A 19699-nucleotide genomic window follows, 5' to 3' on the forward strand; every position below is an offset into this window, starting at 1 on the left:
TAAGTACGATCGGTGAACAAGGAGATTTGAAAATGTTGCCTCCAATAAAGACAGAACGCGATAGAATTATTAGTTCGAGAAAGTATCGAAAGGACGGACATGGGGGAAGGGGGAAGGAGATTTCCATTCGGATTAAGCGCGTCCCTTTTTTTCCCCGCACGGGAAATGATTTGCCTGCCCGGTCCGCACGTCCGACCGGGTCTAAGAGGACACGGGCACGGGCGATGTGATTCGGATCCGCGAGTGCTATTCGGAGGCAGACGTGCGGATAAGCCCCTCAAAGGTCCCGTGTCCCCTTCTTCAAAGGTATATCAACTTCTCCCCGGTTATACTTCGCGTACCACCACCACCATCACCACCACCGTTGCCGCCACCCATATCGGGAGAAACACTTCCACCCCGCCGCTCTATTTGTATTCAAACCACTCCGGACCTCGTTCTCCTGCATTTTGCACGTCCCTCTCCGCTGATAAGCGCCCCTTTTACATCCCCACGCTGAGAATGGGAGAAATAATTGTGTAATGCGCGGCCAATTGTTGGCGAATATCCCGAAATGATCGAACATGACCATTGTGTCGGAAAACAAGCGTCAGTTTTTTTTAGTTTCCCGTTCCTTGGGGATAAGAATAAGATGACAAGAAAGAGGAGCGGGAAAATAGGTTAATTAGTCGAGGTAGACGAAGATAAAGTCAAATGTAATTGAGTTAAGTTCTTAGGCTGTTGGATCTTAAATAGAGTTAAAGTGACGGAGTGCAATAAATATCTCTATTGAAGCAAAATTGTTCCTAAAATTGTTCAAGAGCCTGTTATTAAAATACAGCTCGAGACAATAAATGAATCAAATATCCTACAATTATTGTAGAATTGTATTCGAGAATATTTTTAATGCAGTGCAGAATTTATAGCCATGTTAAATAATGAAACTGATCGGCTGTTAAGGCTGTGAACATGTTTAAGAAATTTAATAAACGAACCCAGAAGACTCCACGAGATCACGCGCATTATTACCTTCCTACACATACATATACACGTGAATCACTTTGCTTTAACTTTGCAAACTATCTGACACAGTTTGGGTGGCGGTGAGTCGTTAATTGCGTGCGATCTAGGCCCGGATAAGATATGATGAATTAACAATTTTAGACAATTAAGAACCAAATTGAATTTGCTGATCAAGAAGGGGTTACAGATAAAAAGCCGAACTGAAAATAAATTGCTATGAAAGTATCCAATAGAAATCACAAATATACTTACTTGATTCTCTAGAAGATACTTAACAACGTTCTTCAGGAACGATTTCGGGGAAGAGAGTCGCAGGAGACCCCGAGCCGGAGAACAGCCCCCCTTCGCGGAAGGGGGCGTAAGATCGCGCACTAAGTAATACGAGTCACGGCGAGCATAATTTCTGTTTTTAAACCTCGCCCGCTCTCGCACCCGGTAATTGAATCCTTCGTCGAGATTACTCCAGGCGTCCGCCTGGCGTTTAGACGAGGCGGCGCGGCGGCGCTACCTCTCTCGAGAGCGTCTCTTCTTCAGCCCGCGGGTTATTTAAGATGGATTATTATTCTGCTGGTCTGCGAGGGTGGGCATCAGCGAAAATGAAAATGCTCTCGTTTGCAGGCAGATTAATTGCCGCGAATCAGCTTAGCAGAGGACGCTTCTCGTCGGCGATGACAACGACGACGACGACGTTGCCTGAAACCCTCGATTCTCGACCGGTCATAATACAGCACTGTTCTCTAAAGACAAAATATCGCTATTGTGTCCTATTTATCTATCGACACGTAACGAACGTTGCAGATTTTCGTTTCAATGAATTTCACATCAACAGGATAGAAATAAATGGATTGCACCGTTCATGATACAAAAGTCTAGGGGGGTAAGGGCATTTAACTGTAGATATATGGCCCCCTTGAATTTTCTTTTGCGCGTCGCGTCGCGGCGTCGGGCGGATCGATGACACAAAATCGACGAAACACGAAATCCGCCGCGACGACAATGGCAGCTCGCGGAACGGCGTTACACCGTTGACGAATCGCACGTGCACGCACGCGTTTATAACATATTCTGAAAGCTCGGCGAGGCGTCGCCCGTGGCGGGGAGAGGTGGGTGTAAGGTTTTGACGAGCTTCGCCTCGCGACAAATCCTCCCTTTGTCGCGCTCGAAAATGGCGAGAGCAGAGAAAAAAGAGAAAGGGGAGAGAGAGAAAGAGAGGAGATAGGGAAGCGAGGGGGAGAGGGGGGAGAAGTGCATTATATTTACCTCGGATGCATATCCGGTGGCGCATGGATTCCTAAGCCTGTATCGGGGCTCGCTGTTACGTGAAAAATAATTTACACGCGCGCGGATATCAATGCGACCACATACCATATAATATATGAAAACACCCACGTACACACACACACATATACACACAATTGCGCCGCACGTGTTACATGTGAAACGACACGTGTGTGAGGGGTGTGGCTTGTGAGACGACACGCATCTTGAAGGTTTGAAATTTTTTGAATTCTCGAATCGTCGAAGCCGCGTGGAATTGTTATTGATGCTCATGCAGAATTCTACAGAACAGTGGCCCAATATTCGCGGACGGCGAAGAAATTGCCCATCCGGTTCCGAAGCGGTGTGTGATAAGCTCAGAAAAGTGGTGAGGCTCGGCGAAAGGAAATAAAGTCTATTTTCCATACTACGCTCGGCCAGGCCGTAGACCTTGATAGATGCGTTGGAGAGAAGAAGGAAGGAAGAGAAGATGAAAAATATAAACAAAAAGTTGTGGAGAAGTCAAAGAGGGAGAAAAATTTGCGAGGAAAAAGCAAAGTAAGATAAAAAGAATGAATGAGAGGAAAAAAGAGATTTAAAAAAATGAAGAAAGCAATGTTAGAGAGAAGCAAAGGAAAAGGAAGAAATAAGATAATAGGAAAATATGAAAAATAAAGTTAAAGAGAAGAGAAAGAGGTAAAGGAATAAGGAATAAAGAAAGAAGAAATTGATGTAAGGAAAACAAGAAGAATAAGAAAAAAGGAAAGTACAAAAATAAAACTTGAAGAAGTGAAATTAAAAGGAAAAGAAACATATAAGGAAGCAAAGAATAGAAAAAGAAAGAATGTGAGGAAAAGAAGAAAAAGAGAAAAACGCAAGCACGAAAGATGAGAAAGGACGAAGAGAAGGGGTGAAAGAGAAGGAAGTTGAAGAAAATGGATAAGAAGAAAAGGAAGGAAAATAAGAAGGAAAGAAGTATCCGAGTCCGGAAAACACTGTGAAGAGCAGGAGTGTAGTGGTAGAGATGTCGTAGTATCATTCGACGAAGGATGCGAAAGGCGTGAGAAGGCGAGCAATCGTGATAAAGTACGTATACGTGTATATGTATGTGTCCCTGATGCGTGTGCTCGCGGCACGGAGGGTAGGGGGTGTGCATGGGGAGACACTTTCGAAATATCAATTTGAAACAGCCGCGGCTATATAGGTATGCGTCATGCTTTCCACCGGCCATTACGGCCGGCTTTCCATTTTTATTTGTATTTACTGGGACGTCTCTGCCCTCCCCCGTTACCCTTCCCGGTCGCCCCCCGGTCGCCCGGGATGTGGTAGAAAAGAGGCAGCGGGACGACGCGACGTCGCGCTTTCTCGATATTTTACGACATTTTGTTTCCTATCCGCGAGGAGGTAGCGCCGGGGCATCACGCGGCATCTCGGACCTTATTCGACATTTATGGCGTTAAATCGTGATAAAGTGTCTCGCGAATGGACTTCCCCTCTTCGCTTTCTTCTGCTTAGCTCTCTTCCTTCTCTTTCTCTTTTTTTTTATTTGCGATCGTAGCGTCGTTCTTAACTTGCGAGATGTCGAAGGATCTGTCTCGAAGATGGAGAGAGTTTTTGACGAGATTGGTACACACGCGATTCTTGGCAACTATTTCTCTTCTTACATGAAGATCTCCATTAAATTCAATACGAATCAACATGCTCATATATACATATGTTGTTTTTATATATGTTGTATTTTATTATTATTATGTTTTTGAAATTGTTGTGTTTATTTATTAAATTGTTTATTAATTTTTCTATATTTATGTATTATATTATTATTCATGTAATTTTATTTTATGATATTTTCCAAACATTAGCTAACTCTGAACCTTTTACCATTCAAAATTCCTCGATGTAAACCATTCTGTTGGTACACGATCTGACTTAACTTATAGAAATTTACATTTCTCGACAGAACTGGGAAAGCGCGAGGAGGAAAAAATTCTTTATGCAAAATAAAATAGCGATCTCACCGATCTCCCCTGACTTTTCCTCCGCGAGATGACTTATCCGCGAATTCGATCTCACGACCCTCGAGAGAGAGATCGAGGAGCGACCGTTCGCCGGTCGCTGCCGCCGTCGTTGACCGGAAGTTCGACGCGCGGTCGAAAGAAGCCTCTCAGGTTTTTCAATCTCGCATAATGTCTGGGCATGGTCTCTATCGGCGCCTTGCAAACCGCGGCCGCGATAAGATAGCGGCCTCCGTGGCCCCGGGAATTTACGCTCGGCATAAGTTCGCCTTATATATGAGCGTCCACGGGAAATGCGACGATCGTATCGCGTCGCCCCGGTCACGGACGCGATCCGTCCGTGAAATGTTGCCCCGGTCAGTATTTTACCGGTCCCGCTCTCTCTCCTTTCGGGGCGAAACGACTCCTGTAGAGCAACGGCAACACGGGGCGAAACGACGTTCAGGAATGCCGGGCGAAGACGAACAGCCGTCCCGGATTCTTTCGTATGTTTATCCTCGCGGTGCACTGGACTCACCGTTTTAAAACGCTCAACTGGCCGGGATTTTCGTTACGCGCCGGATGTCCAGAAACTGTTCCCATTCTAGGTTAAATGGCGCAACGGCGAACGATTGCCTGAATAATCATTAAATTTCAGAATCATTGCAGCTTTCGTATCAAAATTTATACCTGAAGATTCACATCAATATCTAATAAGTACTTTATTTTTAAAAAACACCTCGTGTTATAAATTTCAAATTGTATATTCGTTTCTCAAATCGATAATTGTTTTCTTCGATTCAAAATTATTCATTGACCAAATTTGCTGATGCTCGATTATATTGTTACTCGCGTCACTTGTAAGAGTGATGGGAATTAAAAAAACAAAAGTCCCATCGCCTTCAGATCCGCACAGGACATTCTTAGGGTCGGCTGCCATTCAATCCCGCCCTAAGAAAACCACGAAAAAATAATAACTATACGTATCGTCCCTAATGAAAATATCGCGCGTAGCTAGTGGAGAGGAGGGAGGGGGGGGGGAGGGGGCGAGAGAGCGGTGGTGAAAGTTGCGCTTCGGATGTCGGCCTTAGCGCGCACCCTGAAAACCTCGAGAATTGTCTGCGCCGCGGCCTGAAACAACAATAACCCCATTCAGGCCGGTGGCATTTGACAGTGGGGTCGGAAACAATGAAACAATCAGCTCTCGGCCCCTCCGTAAACGGGGACGGGGAGGGAAAGGGGACGCGCCGGGGGCAGGGAAGGGGGAGGGGAGGAACGGTAAGGGGCCGGAGAGGTGAGACAGAGACGGGCGTGAAGGCCGGAAGTCAACAGCGCCGGACAATGGCAGGCAGCGTCTGACTACCGTTCCTAATTAACCAAGTTCGCCAACTTCGGGCGGACTTGACGATCCCTTTCCCCTAATGCATAATTACGCGTCGCTCATGGCCGTTCCCGCGAACGGGACGAGATGGCATGAGCCGCGCATAAAGTAGGTACTTATCAATTCAAAGACCGCTAATCGTTCGCGAGCTGAGGTTCAGGCAAACGGACAACGATATCGTACTTTTCGTAGTTCAATCTCGTCCGACCGCTGCTGAGACAATAAAATATGTCGAAAATTAGAACATTGCAAATAGCCGTAAACATTTTTATTTTCGATTTTTAATATCGCTAGAGACTTTTTAATATCACTTAGTACACTTCCGAGAAGTTTTTAATTTACGTTAATTACAAATTTGTCGGAGAAACGTTCACATGTATCTCGCGGCGCGATCTAAAAAGAATATATGAGATACGATGTTTGTTGTAAGATGATAAGGGAAGCGTCAGCCACGCGGCATCGCTATTATTAACCTTTAGCGCGCCCACCCCTATCTCTCGTTCTCCACCCCCCTTCTCTCTTTCTTTCTCCCGCTCACGTTCTGTCATCACGCTTTTTATTATTCACATAATCGGATCTGGAGCGGCGATAGCGCCGGTGATTTCGGGTTTGTCTAGGGTAACGCAGTTGTCGGCCGGCACAATGCCGCGCCTGAATGCCTCATTGTCTGCCGGGACCGACGCCCACTCAAAACTTCCACTCGCGCCCACCGCCGCCCGTCATTTTCCGCAATCAAACGATCGCGCCTCCTCTTTTTGCGTCGCGCATAAAAGCGCGGCTGATATCGCCGAGCGCGGACGAGCGACGCAATTAAAGCGTCCGTCCCACCCCTTCTCCCCCCGTCGGACGCGGGAATCTCCCAAAGAGATCCTGTGTTCCCGGCTAATTTCGGTAAAATGGCGGGACAGATTTTACCGTCGCCTTATCTCCGTGGAAATTTTAGGTACTGCGCGGCTAAAGGATCATTTAAAATCTGAATCGCGCGCTCGTGTTGGGCGAGGATTAGTGGATTGTGCTCCGGACTAATTCCAGGCTAAATGAAGCTTCTCGCGTGCCCCGGCGGTAACGTTGACGTAAAATTCAATTGCGGGGCGACGCAACGACGACACGGGAGTCCGGAAGACAATGTTACTCCTGAGACACCCACGCGTCTATCGACACGTAGCGTTGTCGCTCGTCCTTTTCCAGCCGCGCTGCTGGATGAACCGTGGCGGTTCGGGATTTCTCTCTCTCGGCGCTCACTCTCTCGGAGAGTGATTACATTTCATACTCGAATTCTCGCTTTCGTCTCCTTACCGGAGGGAACCGTCCGGAGTCGCGAGAAGCTCCGCGCAACGAGGACATTCTTCGGCGACAATACCCGCCACAATCGAGCGCGGCGCGCTTTCGCGCATACTAATGGAGTGTGGCGCGTAGACTTCCCTGGTCAGAGGATAGTCGTTGCCGCACTCTCCCACCCGCTCGTCCTCTTTCCTTCGTCTTTGTACGCCACCCGTAAAACTTACCAGCTCCCCCGCCGCCGTCGTCGTCGTTGTCGTCATCGAACAATCTGATGGGGCGTTATTCGCGAAAGCGCATGGAATCTCGCCACCCGCGAATGATATTCCATCCTAAACAGGACTAGAGTGGATTTTGAATAGAGTTGGATAGATCCTGAGTAGACAGTCAGAGAAAATATTCAATTTTTAATAAAAAAATAAATACGTAAATTTAAATTATAGGTTTCGAAGTTAAATCGCCTCAGAATGGTTTTTATCTGAAATTGCTTTAACAATCTATACGCGTATCGACTTGAATTTTCGTTTCTCGCGAAATCAATCGCGAACGCGGCGAAGAATTCTTACTGATTATCGTGGCACAGGGAGGGAACGTGCCGCCACGGTGTGGAAAACGTCTCCCGGCCGCCATTCTCGCCGTTATCTCACCGCGGAGAAAGCATGATTGCCTTTATGGGGGAAGAAAGGGTCCTTCGCGGTGGCGATAATGTCCCCGTGGCGGCGACGGAGGCGTCGCTATCAGAAATAAAACACGACGAGCCGCCCCGTGTAGACCCGGCGGGGAGAGAGGAGGGTGGCGACGGGGGGGGGGGGGCACGGAGGAAACTTCACATTGCCCTCGAGATTTTCCCTCGTCTCGTCACCCTCCTCCCCGCCGCCTCACCGATTAATTTCGCGGCTTTCCTTGGAAAACTACGAGGGTGGTGCAAAGCGCGCACGCTCGTATTCACTCGCGCGATATTAGCCTCGCGATAAGCTGAGAGTCTTTCAGACGTAGACTTTTAGGCTGTCCACTAATATTTGATGTTTGATAAGATTGCGAGCGTACAAAAATGACTGCGAATATCTAGCTTGACTCAAATGTACACCGAAGCGTATAAAAAAACTCTACTAAGAGCCGGTTGTTCCAACCTATTGGTAAACTAACTAATAGTTAAATCATATGTCTATCTTTGTTTAATTGGAAGGAAAAACGAAGACATATATATGATTAACAAGAGAAAAAGAAAGCCTCTGCTTGTGCTCCTAAACTTAATAATTATGTTTGGAAAATGCGAGGTGTTTGAGGGGTGGAGCGGGGACAATATTTCTTAATTCGGATCGAGATTTATTTACAAACGCGTTGCATTATATTACAGAAGTAATTAACAATGGTATCGTAATCGTCGAGGCGGGGATTAACGTGGCGCATCCGCGTTATTCTTGTTCCGAATTAATCGAGTTAATCGAAGCGTCGCTATGCGTTCGCGAAATGCGTCGCGTGATTATTGAGAGAGAGAGAGAGAGAGAGAGAGAGAGAGAGGAAGAGGAAATATGCTTTTTTTCTATACGTTAGATACGTTTTACGTTTACTTGCATCTTACTCCCGTTAGGGTACACGCTAATGAACTCGCATCAGTGCTCGCTATACGGTCGTTAGAAATACTTAGCGGGAATTTCTACAAGGAGGAGAAGTTGGCGGATTACTCTCGACGAACGAGCAATAATGTTACAACTCGCCTTAACAAGTCAACAATAATTCATTACACATATAACAAAAACGACATCGTATAAAACATGTGTGGATCTGATTTTAGAAATTAAGAGATTTATTCATTTTGACGGTTCGGTGAAAAAATTTTGAGAATAAATAGAATGGAAAACTTGCCGATAAATAGCACATATGTAGAAAAATATTTATTTTGTGTTTCAGATCAAGCCTTTTGAAGCACAGTCCAAAAATGCAAAGATTCGTGAACATTTTATGGAAGATATAAAAAAATTGTCTTTATTTTATTTTTTTAGATGTAAAATTATGTACATCAATAAATCAAAATGTACATTTCATTCAATTTATTCTCCAAATTACATTTCTTCACCGAGCTGTGAGGGTGAATAAGCCTCTTAATCTCAATAAATTAAATTGCCAAAATATTAATAAACACGTACAACGTTGTAAATTACGCTCCGCGAAGCAATTAGAGAATAGTTAAGAACATAATCCTGTTCGAACTACCAGACAACATTGACGAAATCAACCTTTAGCGAGATGGAATAAATCTGACAACCTTCGAAAATGTCTTTCTGGCCTTTCCGTAATATTAGAAAAGGATTCGCGTCGACGCGTGTTCGCAGAGTCAGCCACGCGTCTTCCATTTCGCCGTATCGATACTTTCGTTCGCGAAAAGCGGGCGCAGCGCGGCGCGGCGCGACGCCCGCGCCGGTCGCGAGATACAACCGAAACCGCGTCGTCGGGGTACGTGCGCGTCTCTACGTTAGCATTCAGAACGTTTTAGGCTTATTTCGCACGGCCGCGTTTCAAAGAAGAGATTTGCCTCCGTCAGAAGAGCTTTTTTTCCTCTCTTCCCCCTACCGTGTCCACCCCCGAACGCGCCCGCGCCCGCGCCCGCCCGCCTCCTAATATGTGGCATGTGAGAGGGTTGGTTATCTCATCAGAATTGGACTCCTCTAGCAACCAGCTTCGCGTGCACGATCCGGTCGAGAGGACCCTTTGCACCCGATCCTTTGTAGGATTTCGGGGCCGTATAGCCGAGTTATCGATTTCTGTTTCTGTTTCGCCAGCTTCGGCCTGCGGTCGCGAAGCTATTTCTCCGATACGGCCTATTCCTCGATTCCGATATTTTTCGGCCGGGCACTTTCCGACCCGTAATACGCGTCGTTTTTTCGCTAGTCGCGGATTACGTTGCTCCGAATGAGATCTCCAAACTACAAAACGAGAGGTTTTTCCGTTAAAAGGAGAGAGCGTGACGCGCTCTCGTCGATTTATCCGAGTTACATGGATAGCACTGGCTCACTTCCGGTCGCGAGATACCGAAATGTTCATCCAGAGCGTACAACTGCTCGGCGATAGACGAGTAGATTACTGCACATTGGCGATGTGCACGCCGTTCCTCGGCGACCTGGACACGGTAGACGAGCCCCTCTGTTGCTCGTCTTGGAAATGGACGGGGTCCTCCTTGACGACACCGGTGCTCAGGTTCACGACTGTCGTTTGAGGGATCGGGGAGAGCATCGGGGCCACCCGCCACCAATCGGCAGTCGGCCACGCGGCCGGCATCAGGCTCCCCCGGAAGTTTAAGTCCGGGAGAACCGGGAGCGGCCTTCATATGACGTGTCCGCGCTGCGAGCTCGAATTCGAGCTGTTGGAGGTCGACGTCAGGCTCTGAACGGAGAAAGCGCTGTCGACCCTGCCGCTCGACGCCGAGGATAACGAGGACGATGTCGTCGTTGTCGTCGTCGTCGACGATCTCTCCAGTTGTTCCGTGGGCGGCGACGAGGACGAAGAGGAAGAGAAGCGATCCTGGGAACGGTCCTCCTGATGATGATGGTGATGATGATGATGATGATGTTGATGATGGCTCTCCAGATTGGTGGAGAAGTCCACTTCGAGCTTTCGGTACCGGGATTCTTCTCGCTCCGCGATGACGGCGTCGTCGTCGGCCCTCGCCGGGCTCGGAAAGGGTGGGTCGTCCATCTTGGACGACGGAATCGGTCTTTTGGGCTCCTTCGGCGGACTCGGGCAGCTACAGTTGGGTTGTAGACAGACGGCTGCCGACAGGCTCGTCGGCCAGGACATCGTTTGGTGGCTCGGATAAAAGGGATTGCCGGTGTAGAGGGCCTGTAAGGCCAGATCGGCGGCCAGCTTGCCGCCGTTGAAGTCGTCGCTCAGCTTGTGCTGCAGCGGATAGAGCGGATAGGCGAATGGCGGAAAGAAGCGCGGGATCTTCAGGTCCTCGTGCGGCATCAGATGATGCGTCGGAGGCGTCAACGACGGCAGAAGACCGCGCGGTAGATTGGTCAAGCTGTCGCCCGGTGATATCAGTGGTGATATCGAGAAGCCGAACTTGTTCTCCTTTTTCACCAGAGACTTCGGTTTCCGGCGCGGCCGGTACTTGTAGTCGGGATGCTCTTTCATGTGAAGAGCTCTGAAAGGTGGATGGTAATTTGTATCATTGTACTGTGAGATCCGACTGGAATTTCTTTCGTGTATTGGTGCTGTATTGGTGTGATTGTGTAATTGTGGTTGTAATAGCGGTGATCCACTACTAATTAATACAATAAATAATACAACTAAACAATACGTTTTAGACATGTCATTGTGTATTTAAATATATCGAATTAAAAAGAAAAATTTCTATACAACAGAAATTGTCTATATTTTCTTGTATAATTTAAAAGTTTAAAGTCTTAAAAATATGTTCTTACGTCTAAATTAAAATTAGAGATACAGAGGTACAAAATTAGAGAGAAAGATACAAATTGTTCCATTTGAGCGAATTGTCAATCTAATTGTTTTACTGTTTTATTAATTTTTGTTGCTTACTTTATAATATTAAATACTATAAATTTATTTTTTCCAACATTTATTTTCAGAATAAAAAATTATTTAAGCAACTTATTTGGCATTTTTAATAAAGGCTATAGATTAATTTTTAAAATTATGAAAGTGACGGTCATTACAATTGAATTAAAAGCTAAAGTTTTTACGGATCGAAGAGATAATGAGTGTCATAGAAAATCAAATCAAGACCAATATGTAATTCATTCTTGATTTATTGATTAAGGAAAGTCTTAGTAAAGGTCGAAAATATGTAGTTTCATAGGAATGATTGAAGTGCATAGAGTTCTCAATTGAAAAATATTAAAAGCCCACAAAATGTATAATTGTATTATCATACGGACATCCGCGTTTGTATATTGATTTTCTTTTAATTTTCTATAATTTTTCTGTAAACGAGCTAATTAATATTTATTTAATTAATAATGAGTACGTCAGAGAGAGATGCTGAAATTTGGGTGGATATTTGATTGATGGAGATATGCTGGATATTTGATACAAGAAAATAGAGCAACTAAAATGGAACAATTGACTTAAAAGAAATTTTTCATCGAAAACAAAAGGATTAATTTATGAAGATTATTTATCTACTTTAAAAATATGGCTAGTTTTTCTCATGATTGTAGTCTGCTTTATAGACAACCTTTGTATTTACAAAAGAGATTGCCCTCTTTAAAAAAAGCGTTCTATCTTTCGCACTTATTATTAATTTCCTTTTAACTTCGTTCTGCTCAATTTTCTCACTCGACGCGGATTCGTCGAAGCTCGTCGTTATCGTAAATACGCTGCTGAATCCGATGTCGTTATACGACGGTAAAGTAAAGGGGAAGGAACAGCCGAGAAGGGTTCCACGCGTATTTCAGGAGAAGGGAACGGCTTAATTGAATAGTTTCGTAACTGAGAACGCGATAGTTTAGCCTGCGATGGGTCTGCAACATAATTCCGTGACCATCCCGATGGCAAGAGTCGTTAAGCGAGAGCTCTATTATAAATGATTTAATGAGCTTAAATTTCTTCAAATGTTGTATAATTCTTACGATTTCCAATAATTTCGAAATAATTTCCTAAGAACTTTCGCCAATAATTATATGTATATATCTTTATATTATCATATCAATTAATTAAGTTTCTCGGATAACTTGTCTTGTCGACTTTTTCGAAATTCTTAACTACTACTACGATTACTATAAAAGCAAAAAAAAATTGTTTTCCTTCAATCGGGATTCATAAATAAAATTACGAATATCTCAAGAAACGGAGCTGAGCGCCTTCTTAGAACGCCTCATATCTATGTCTTTCTTTTTATCATTTTTATGTAACAACACGACTATCGATTATCGCGGACGCTAACACCTCCCTACAATTTTTATAAACTGTTCTTTCGCCTTCCCACGTACAATGGGACGTATTATCACCGTTTCAGAACACGATACGGGGCACCATAGGTATTTGCAGTAAGTATCTTGTACACACACCTCTCTTTGGCGCGACGATGGAGGAGGGAAAGGAGGAACAGCGGTATCTCCGACACATAATACTCCATTATGTACCCAAGAGGCGCACAAACGCTGTGCTTATTTATGCCTCACCTCGTGGAGATAAAAAAAAAAGAAAAGACGAGGGTCGAGAGGGGAGGTTTGGAGATACGGGGGCTTTTTGGTAACGGCGGTCGTCGCGAAGAATTTCGCCGGAAACCACCAGGACAATGCAGTCGGAGGCACGACGGTGATAACGTGGTGCATTTACTTCGCACCACGTCATAATAATAATTTAGCGAAAGCAAAGTCGTTTTATCATTGCTGCGCCGTTATTATTTTGGCTTTAAGTCGCGGTAATTGCATAAACTGTCCGTATGTTTCGTTTTCTTAAATAAATGTGATGGGAAATATTCTCACTTGGAAAATGAGCTTTTCTCTTCCTCGCGACCAGCAGTTTCCTTCGCGTTAAATTCTCAGCCATTTTATCGTAGCGATGAAAGAAGTCATAACAATTATAGCAGAGAATTCCCTCGGTGTCTACGTGCCGATCGTTTTCTACGAAAGTACGAAATGGAGAATTCACTGTGTGACGAAATTCGAAATTTCAAGGGGGTAGCTCGAAAGTGAAACGAGGGGGAGAGGCCATTGGCGTGCGGGGCGCGCGGATGGCGAAATGCCGCCGCGACCGCGGAATAATAATTCCGGGGACAATGTGTCCCGGCAGATAGCACAAAGCGTAAATCAGCATAAACATCGGTAAAGCCGCGCCGACAATAACTCAGCATAAATGCATAAACATCGGCCGTAATCTTTACAATTCCAACCTCTGCACATCCCTCCCCCCCTCTGGTCCGCCTCTACTCTCCCCTGCGCGTTGCTTCTATCTAGCGGCCGATAAACAATGCGCTATATCATCCCCGCGACGACATAAGCTACGCGCTCTCTCGCCGCGCCGCGACAAGGAACAATAACAATTAGTTACGATTGTAACCGCGCGACCGAAAGCGCGGAATGATCGCGTCGCCCGCGGGGATGGACTTCATTAACTATATAGATGAGTTTTAGCGATCGGCGACAGTCCTTTTTTTCGCGTATCTCTCTCTATTTTCTCCACGATCGAAAAGGTAATAGCGGCTCACGTGTTATTCTACTTTTTTATGAGTTGCCTTATATAATGATTAAACTATCTTAAAATTTTCCGCAAAATTTTATTTATTTAAAAGACGAATAAATTTCGATAACAAATCTAAGAAGCAATTGCGAGAAATTATCGTCCAAACTGTTAATAATTTAATTAAATGGAACTAAATAAGCAATTCTTCTCGACACTCTCATGTCTCATGTATTTGCAGTTAATCTATAAAATCTACTCGATTAACAGAATTGTTCGCGACTTAATCACATTAACGGATTTCTCGCCATGATGTCAGAGGAATGTTCATATATGCTAAACATCAAAGCGTGTAAAAAGCCGTTTCACCGCAATGAGAGAAGCGAGAAATCGGGAAGAGGCTGCGGAACATATAGGGGGTTGAAGTGGGTACGTAGAACGGGGGACGAGAGGAATAGAAGGAGGGATAGGGAAGACGAGCGGGTGAGAGAGAAAGAGGAAGAGAGAAAGAGAGAGAGAGAGAGAGAGAGAGAGAGAGAGAGAGAGAGAGAGAGAGAGAGAGAGAGAGAGAGAGAGAGAGAGAGAGAGAGAGAGAGAGAGAGAGAGAGAGAGACAGGATCGTTGAGCGCGGACGGCGGCGGTGGCAGCGGCGGGGGTGCGGAGAAGCCGGGCAAATCCTTTTAAATCCACACAATTGCGACAATGGGGCTTTATTTGTTATCTCGGGGGCCACATTGTGAGTCGCCGTGAACGAACGGACAGATTACGTCGGGCCAGTGACGGCGCGGGTCCAAGGGAACCCGCTCCTACCGAGGACGCCGCTCCAAGGGAACGACTTTACCTCCCTCGCGTCTCCCTTCCGTTTCCCTCCGCCTCCCCTCTCCCGCCCCCTTTTATTTTACGGCCGCCACCCTACTCTCGTCGTCGACGTCGCTGCCATCCGCCAGAAAAGCGGATTCGCCGTTACACGTCCGCGTCGAAATTTCCCTCGAATTGCCCATACCTCTCACCCCCTTCCGCGCCCCTCGACGGCCCTCTTCCCGGTTTTCTTTCTCTCTTAGAAATTTCCGATGGAAAAATATAGCCTTTTGTTTTGCGCTTTTGTATCGTTAGCAAGCCAAGCGGGTGCTGGAGGTCGATAGAAAATTTAATAACGTATAATACTGAAATGGGATATAAAACATGTCACTACTACATGTGAAGTATAATAAATACCGCAAAGTGTGAAACGTTAAACGCATTGATCGCAAATCAAGTAAATTCAATGATTTCGATTGATTGAAATATGACAAATTGCGCCGCCGTGAGTTCGGTGTGAGTGCCATTTCCATTAATTATCGTTTATCGATGCGGTCGGTTGCCGTCAATCAGGGGAATTGCATTTTCCGCGTACAAATGCGACGGCGATCCGTTTAAGACGACGCCGGTTTCGGTATTCGCGGCTTCGCCGAAAATTTCAGCGGCATCGCGGGACATCCGCCCGACTCCCCCGCTTTCTTCTATTTCCTTCTTTTTTTCCCCCCGACGGGGTGAAATGTAAATCGAGGTCGGGATATTTTGCAATGCGGGCACGGGGTTAGAGCGTGAAATCAGTTTAAATCTTGTTCCCCGAGACGAGATCGAAAAGCGAGAGAGCGGGGATCGTTCCCAAATTTAATCTGCACGCACCTTGCGCGCAAACCTATTCCTCTCGCCGTCCCCCTTAACCCCGATTTTTATTTCGGATACTGTTATTAAAATTTATATTGCTATTAAGATACGTATTATCGAAGGGTCTAGCACAAGTTTATTTATTAATCTAATTAATATAAGATTATTATAAAACAATAAATTGGCACAAATATTGAAATAATTTCTATAGAAGACTCAAGAAATACTTAATGTGCTTCATTAATGACATTCTTTCAAGATTTTGTTTGTTGAAGAATATGTGGATGTTATTATTGAGTGAATAGAATAAATTGCTTTATAAATATAATCGTCATTAAATTTTTAATAATATCTGTCACTCTAAGAAATAAGCAATCAAAGTCGAGAAACAACATGTTAAATAATATCAAAATACTTTCAAAGGTTTAGTGAAACAACCAAATTTTTTAAGCGGGTTGATTATCATCGCAAAATTAATACTGATATCCCTTCTGATGAGATTGCGTTTACGAGATTGCAAAACCTTACGCGAATAAGGCTCGCAAAAAATTATACAAGACGTTACGAGGACTCTAGAGAAGAGAAGATTCACGCGAGATTGCCGGGACCTCCTTTTCAAGGGGGCCCTTTTAAGGGCGCGCCGGTCTCGAAAAATCGGCGCGCGGCCGCTCCGGCGAGCTAAATAAACTCATAACAGTGATTAAATATTCAGGGCCGGTAATAAAGAGCTCGTCTCTCTCGCCCGCCCTATAAATACCGGCCACGTCTCACCCCTATTTCAACCCGGGGCTTAAGCGCAGCATAGCCCCTAAGCTTCTCGGCAACAATGTACCGTATTATGAAGTACGAGACGATCGCGTGGCACGCTTTCCCGCCGTTTTCGATCCCTTCGGCTCTGCTGATACGGACCCCACCCCGATCAACGCAATCATCTGGAGTATATTATCGTGACTGAGTAGCAATTAGTGCCGCCATGCGGAAAAGAAGTCGCCTGTCAGTCAAAAATGACGTAAAAAGTATTCCTTCTTCTAGTTTTATATTTTATATTTATGAGTGTCATGTTAGAGAGAGAGAGAAAGAATAGAGAAAAGTTCAACGATAAATAATATTTATATTGCAAGTAATTCTACAAATCAATATTTATTGGGCAGATTTATTTCTCATTGTAGATGAAACAATTGTCCGTAAGATGTTTTTGAATCATTGATAAGACTATAATTGGTTAAAAAGATAAAAGGTCTGTGTTATTTCATGATTTGTAAAAATATGTATGAATTTGTACACTGACAATAATGTTAAAATATTGTCATCAAATCGTAGCTAAAAATATATATCAATCTGTAATATGTAAAATCTATCTTAAACGTCTCAGAATCAACGTTTAAAAATGTAGAATTTGTACCATAGGTTTGATCGCAATCTTGCATGAAACCGGTGATAAGAATTTCTATTTACAAGTTTCCTATCATACGTAATATAATTTTCAACACGTTGTCTTATCAAAATTCTATTATCTCAGGCTAGTCTCTTTGTGCAGAATTGCACAGAATTGAAAACTTTTGAAGAAATAAAGAAAAAAAATCTATTTTATCATTTACCATAATCTATTTTTTCATTTACCTTAATTCATTAATTTTATTATTTATTCTTTATCATTAAATCATTTATCGTTCTATATTTTATTATCTATATAACTTACAGATAATGTGAGAATGCAATGATTTATTAAACGATTCTTACATCAGAAATAGAAAATAAAAAGTAAAATAACATTGCGAGAAAGAGGAGAAAAGATTTTGATAGAGAGATTTAAAAATAGTTATCTTTAAATTATCTCCTACGTATATCTTAATTATAGCCTAATTATATTTTAATTATATTCTATTTATATCATAATTTATATGACAATAATTTTCGTAATTTATCGTTAAATGAATACATATATTGTCACTTGTAAAAAGAAAGTTATTAAAAGAAGAATACATATTTATATTATTATATGATATAAATTATTTGTCATATAAAAATTATTCTGAAAATAATAAATTTAGTTTAAAAGATACCAAATTTCAGTGTTTAAAAATGATATAAAGAATGGCTAGTAAAATAAAAATTTCAATAAATTAATGCTTTTAAGATTACATATAAGAGAAATATACACAAATCAATTTAACTTCGGAAGTTAATTTCAGGATATATAAATAAGAGAAGCAAGTTCATTTCAAACGTCATCATTAATTTCTCAGTATAAAATAATCAAATTCGAAAATATGCGTTCGAGAGTACTGTGTGTTCAACGTGTCCTGATATGTACAACGTGTATTTTGTGAGCTCACCTTAATCTCTTTGCTTCGTCAATGAAAGGGCGTTTTTCGCTCTCACTCAGGAGCTTCCACTCGGCGCCTAGCCTCTTCGAGATCTCCGAATTGTGCATTTTTGGATTTTCCTGTGCCATTTTGCGACGTTGACCACGCGACCACACCATAAAGGCATTCATCGGCCGTTTTATGTGCTCGTTATGCAGGGACTTAGACGACATCTCCATGAATCGTTCTCTTTCTGCCACGATCTTTAATCTAATTGCCTTCTTCATGAGTGGACGAGATTTCTGATGGATTAAAAGATTGATAGAACACTCCTATCTCAAGTGGATAAGATAGCTTTCCGTACATCCTGTCAACGTATTTCCGAAAATATCTTTAAATATTTTCAAGGTATTTATCTTCAGTAGTCTTGAGGGTTCCCGTAAAGTTGATCTGTTGACTGTTCCCTTAAACAAGACCTTACGAAGTTTGTTGAGTTTGGTGTATCGTCAACATTAAGTGTCAACTAACTTTGACTGGTCGCGATCGATTAGATAATTCTATCGTCAAACTTTTCAAGTTGGTTCACATTCACTGCACGAAAATAACAATTAAGACATTTTTCGATGATTTGGGATATGTCTAAATTTTCTCCGTGTGATTCTATTTATTCAAATATTTAATAGTATCCCGCAAGAAGACTAGACGTTTCAGTTAACAAATAAATCTTTATGCAACGCTCACGAGCAACTGCAACGTTTCCTTAAAATCTTTGAACGACGAATCTTCGTCTGATGATGAGTGCTTCCCAAAAAAATCGTGCATATTTTAGAAGTCCAAAATGTTTCCAAAAATATGGACGTCTTGGATCATCAACTGCATCAGGACGACATTTCGAATCTTCTAATCGATGAATTCTTCAGAAAAAACCATGCAATCGTCTATTGATCACTGGATTCTTCTTGTGCAGCTTTCTGTTACGTCTTCGAATTCAATTTCACGATAAACTAAACTAATCTGTCAACGGGGGCTCTTTCAACTGTCAGGAGTTGTCTTCTTTCGGTCGTCACGATACAGTTATACTTCAGCAATTCTTCCAGGGCAGTTCTGCGCTTCTGTGACGTAATATGTTTTTTTTCGAGCAACGGCTTGATCTGACGGACACGAGTCCTTTTGGTGCACTGACAGAGAGAATCGTGGGGATTCCCTCAGGAACTTCGCGAAGCACGTAGCATCTGGGGCGAACCCGCGGGACGGAGCTTTCGCCGGTGCGGCTCGGCTCGGCTCCCGTGGGACGTGGGGTAAAATAAGACAGCGGGCCAATCGGTCGCGGCGGCGCGCTGCCCCCACCATTTAGGGCAGCCAATGGGTGGCCGCGATTGGCCGCCGCGTCGGCATGGCGGTCCAGAGCGGATACGCGCGTTCGCGCAACAGGTGGAGAGACGTCTCTATCTCCTCCGTTTCTTTCCCTCTTTCTGTTCTCCTACCGCACCGCTCACGAAGACAACGACGGCGGGGGTATGGGTGCGTTTGTCGTGCGGATTATCGCGCCGCCGCCGCCGTCGCCGTAGTCGCCTTTTTGACCTCTCCGCCTTCCGTTGGTGGTCAGCCAGGTGCACTCGGTCCATTGATACTTCCGAAGACAATGGCGGATAGAGAGGTCGAGAGGATTTCGCGAAGAGAGAAAG

At 44.0% G+C, this 19699-nt stretch overlaps 1 protein-coding gene across 1 annotated transcript; it reads right to left on the reverse strand.

The window, feature by feature from the left end:
• Positions 1–8217: 8217 nt before the first annotated feature.
• On the reverse strand, positions 8218–19245 carry LOC139769979 (transcription factor Sox-14). The gene is made up of 2 exons (XM_071701540.1): positions 18045–19245; positions 8218–11056 (listed from the first exon to the last, which is right to left on the reverse strand). The coding sequence occupies exons 1-2, from the start codon at positions 18299–18301 to the stop codon at positions 10234–10236; spliced, it is 1080 nt and encodes a 359-aa protein (XP_071557641.1). The 5' UTR covers positions 18302–19245; the 3' UTR covers positions 8218–10233.
• Between the last annotated feature and the right edge of the window lie 454 nt (positions 19246–19699).

Source organism: Temnothorax nylanderi, unplaced genomic scaffold (genome assembly GCF_030848795.1).
Source record: "Temnothorax nylanderi isolate EJ_2023f unplaced genomic scaffold, tnyl_v1.0 TNYL_tig0026_pilon, whole genome shotgun sequence".
Classification (NCBI taxonomy): Eukaryota; Metazoa; Arthropoda; class Insecta; order Hymenoptera; family Formicidae; genus Temnothorax; species Temnothorax nylanderi.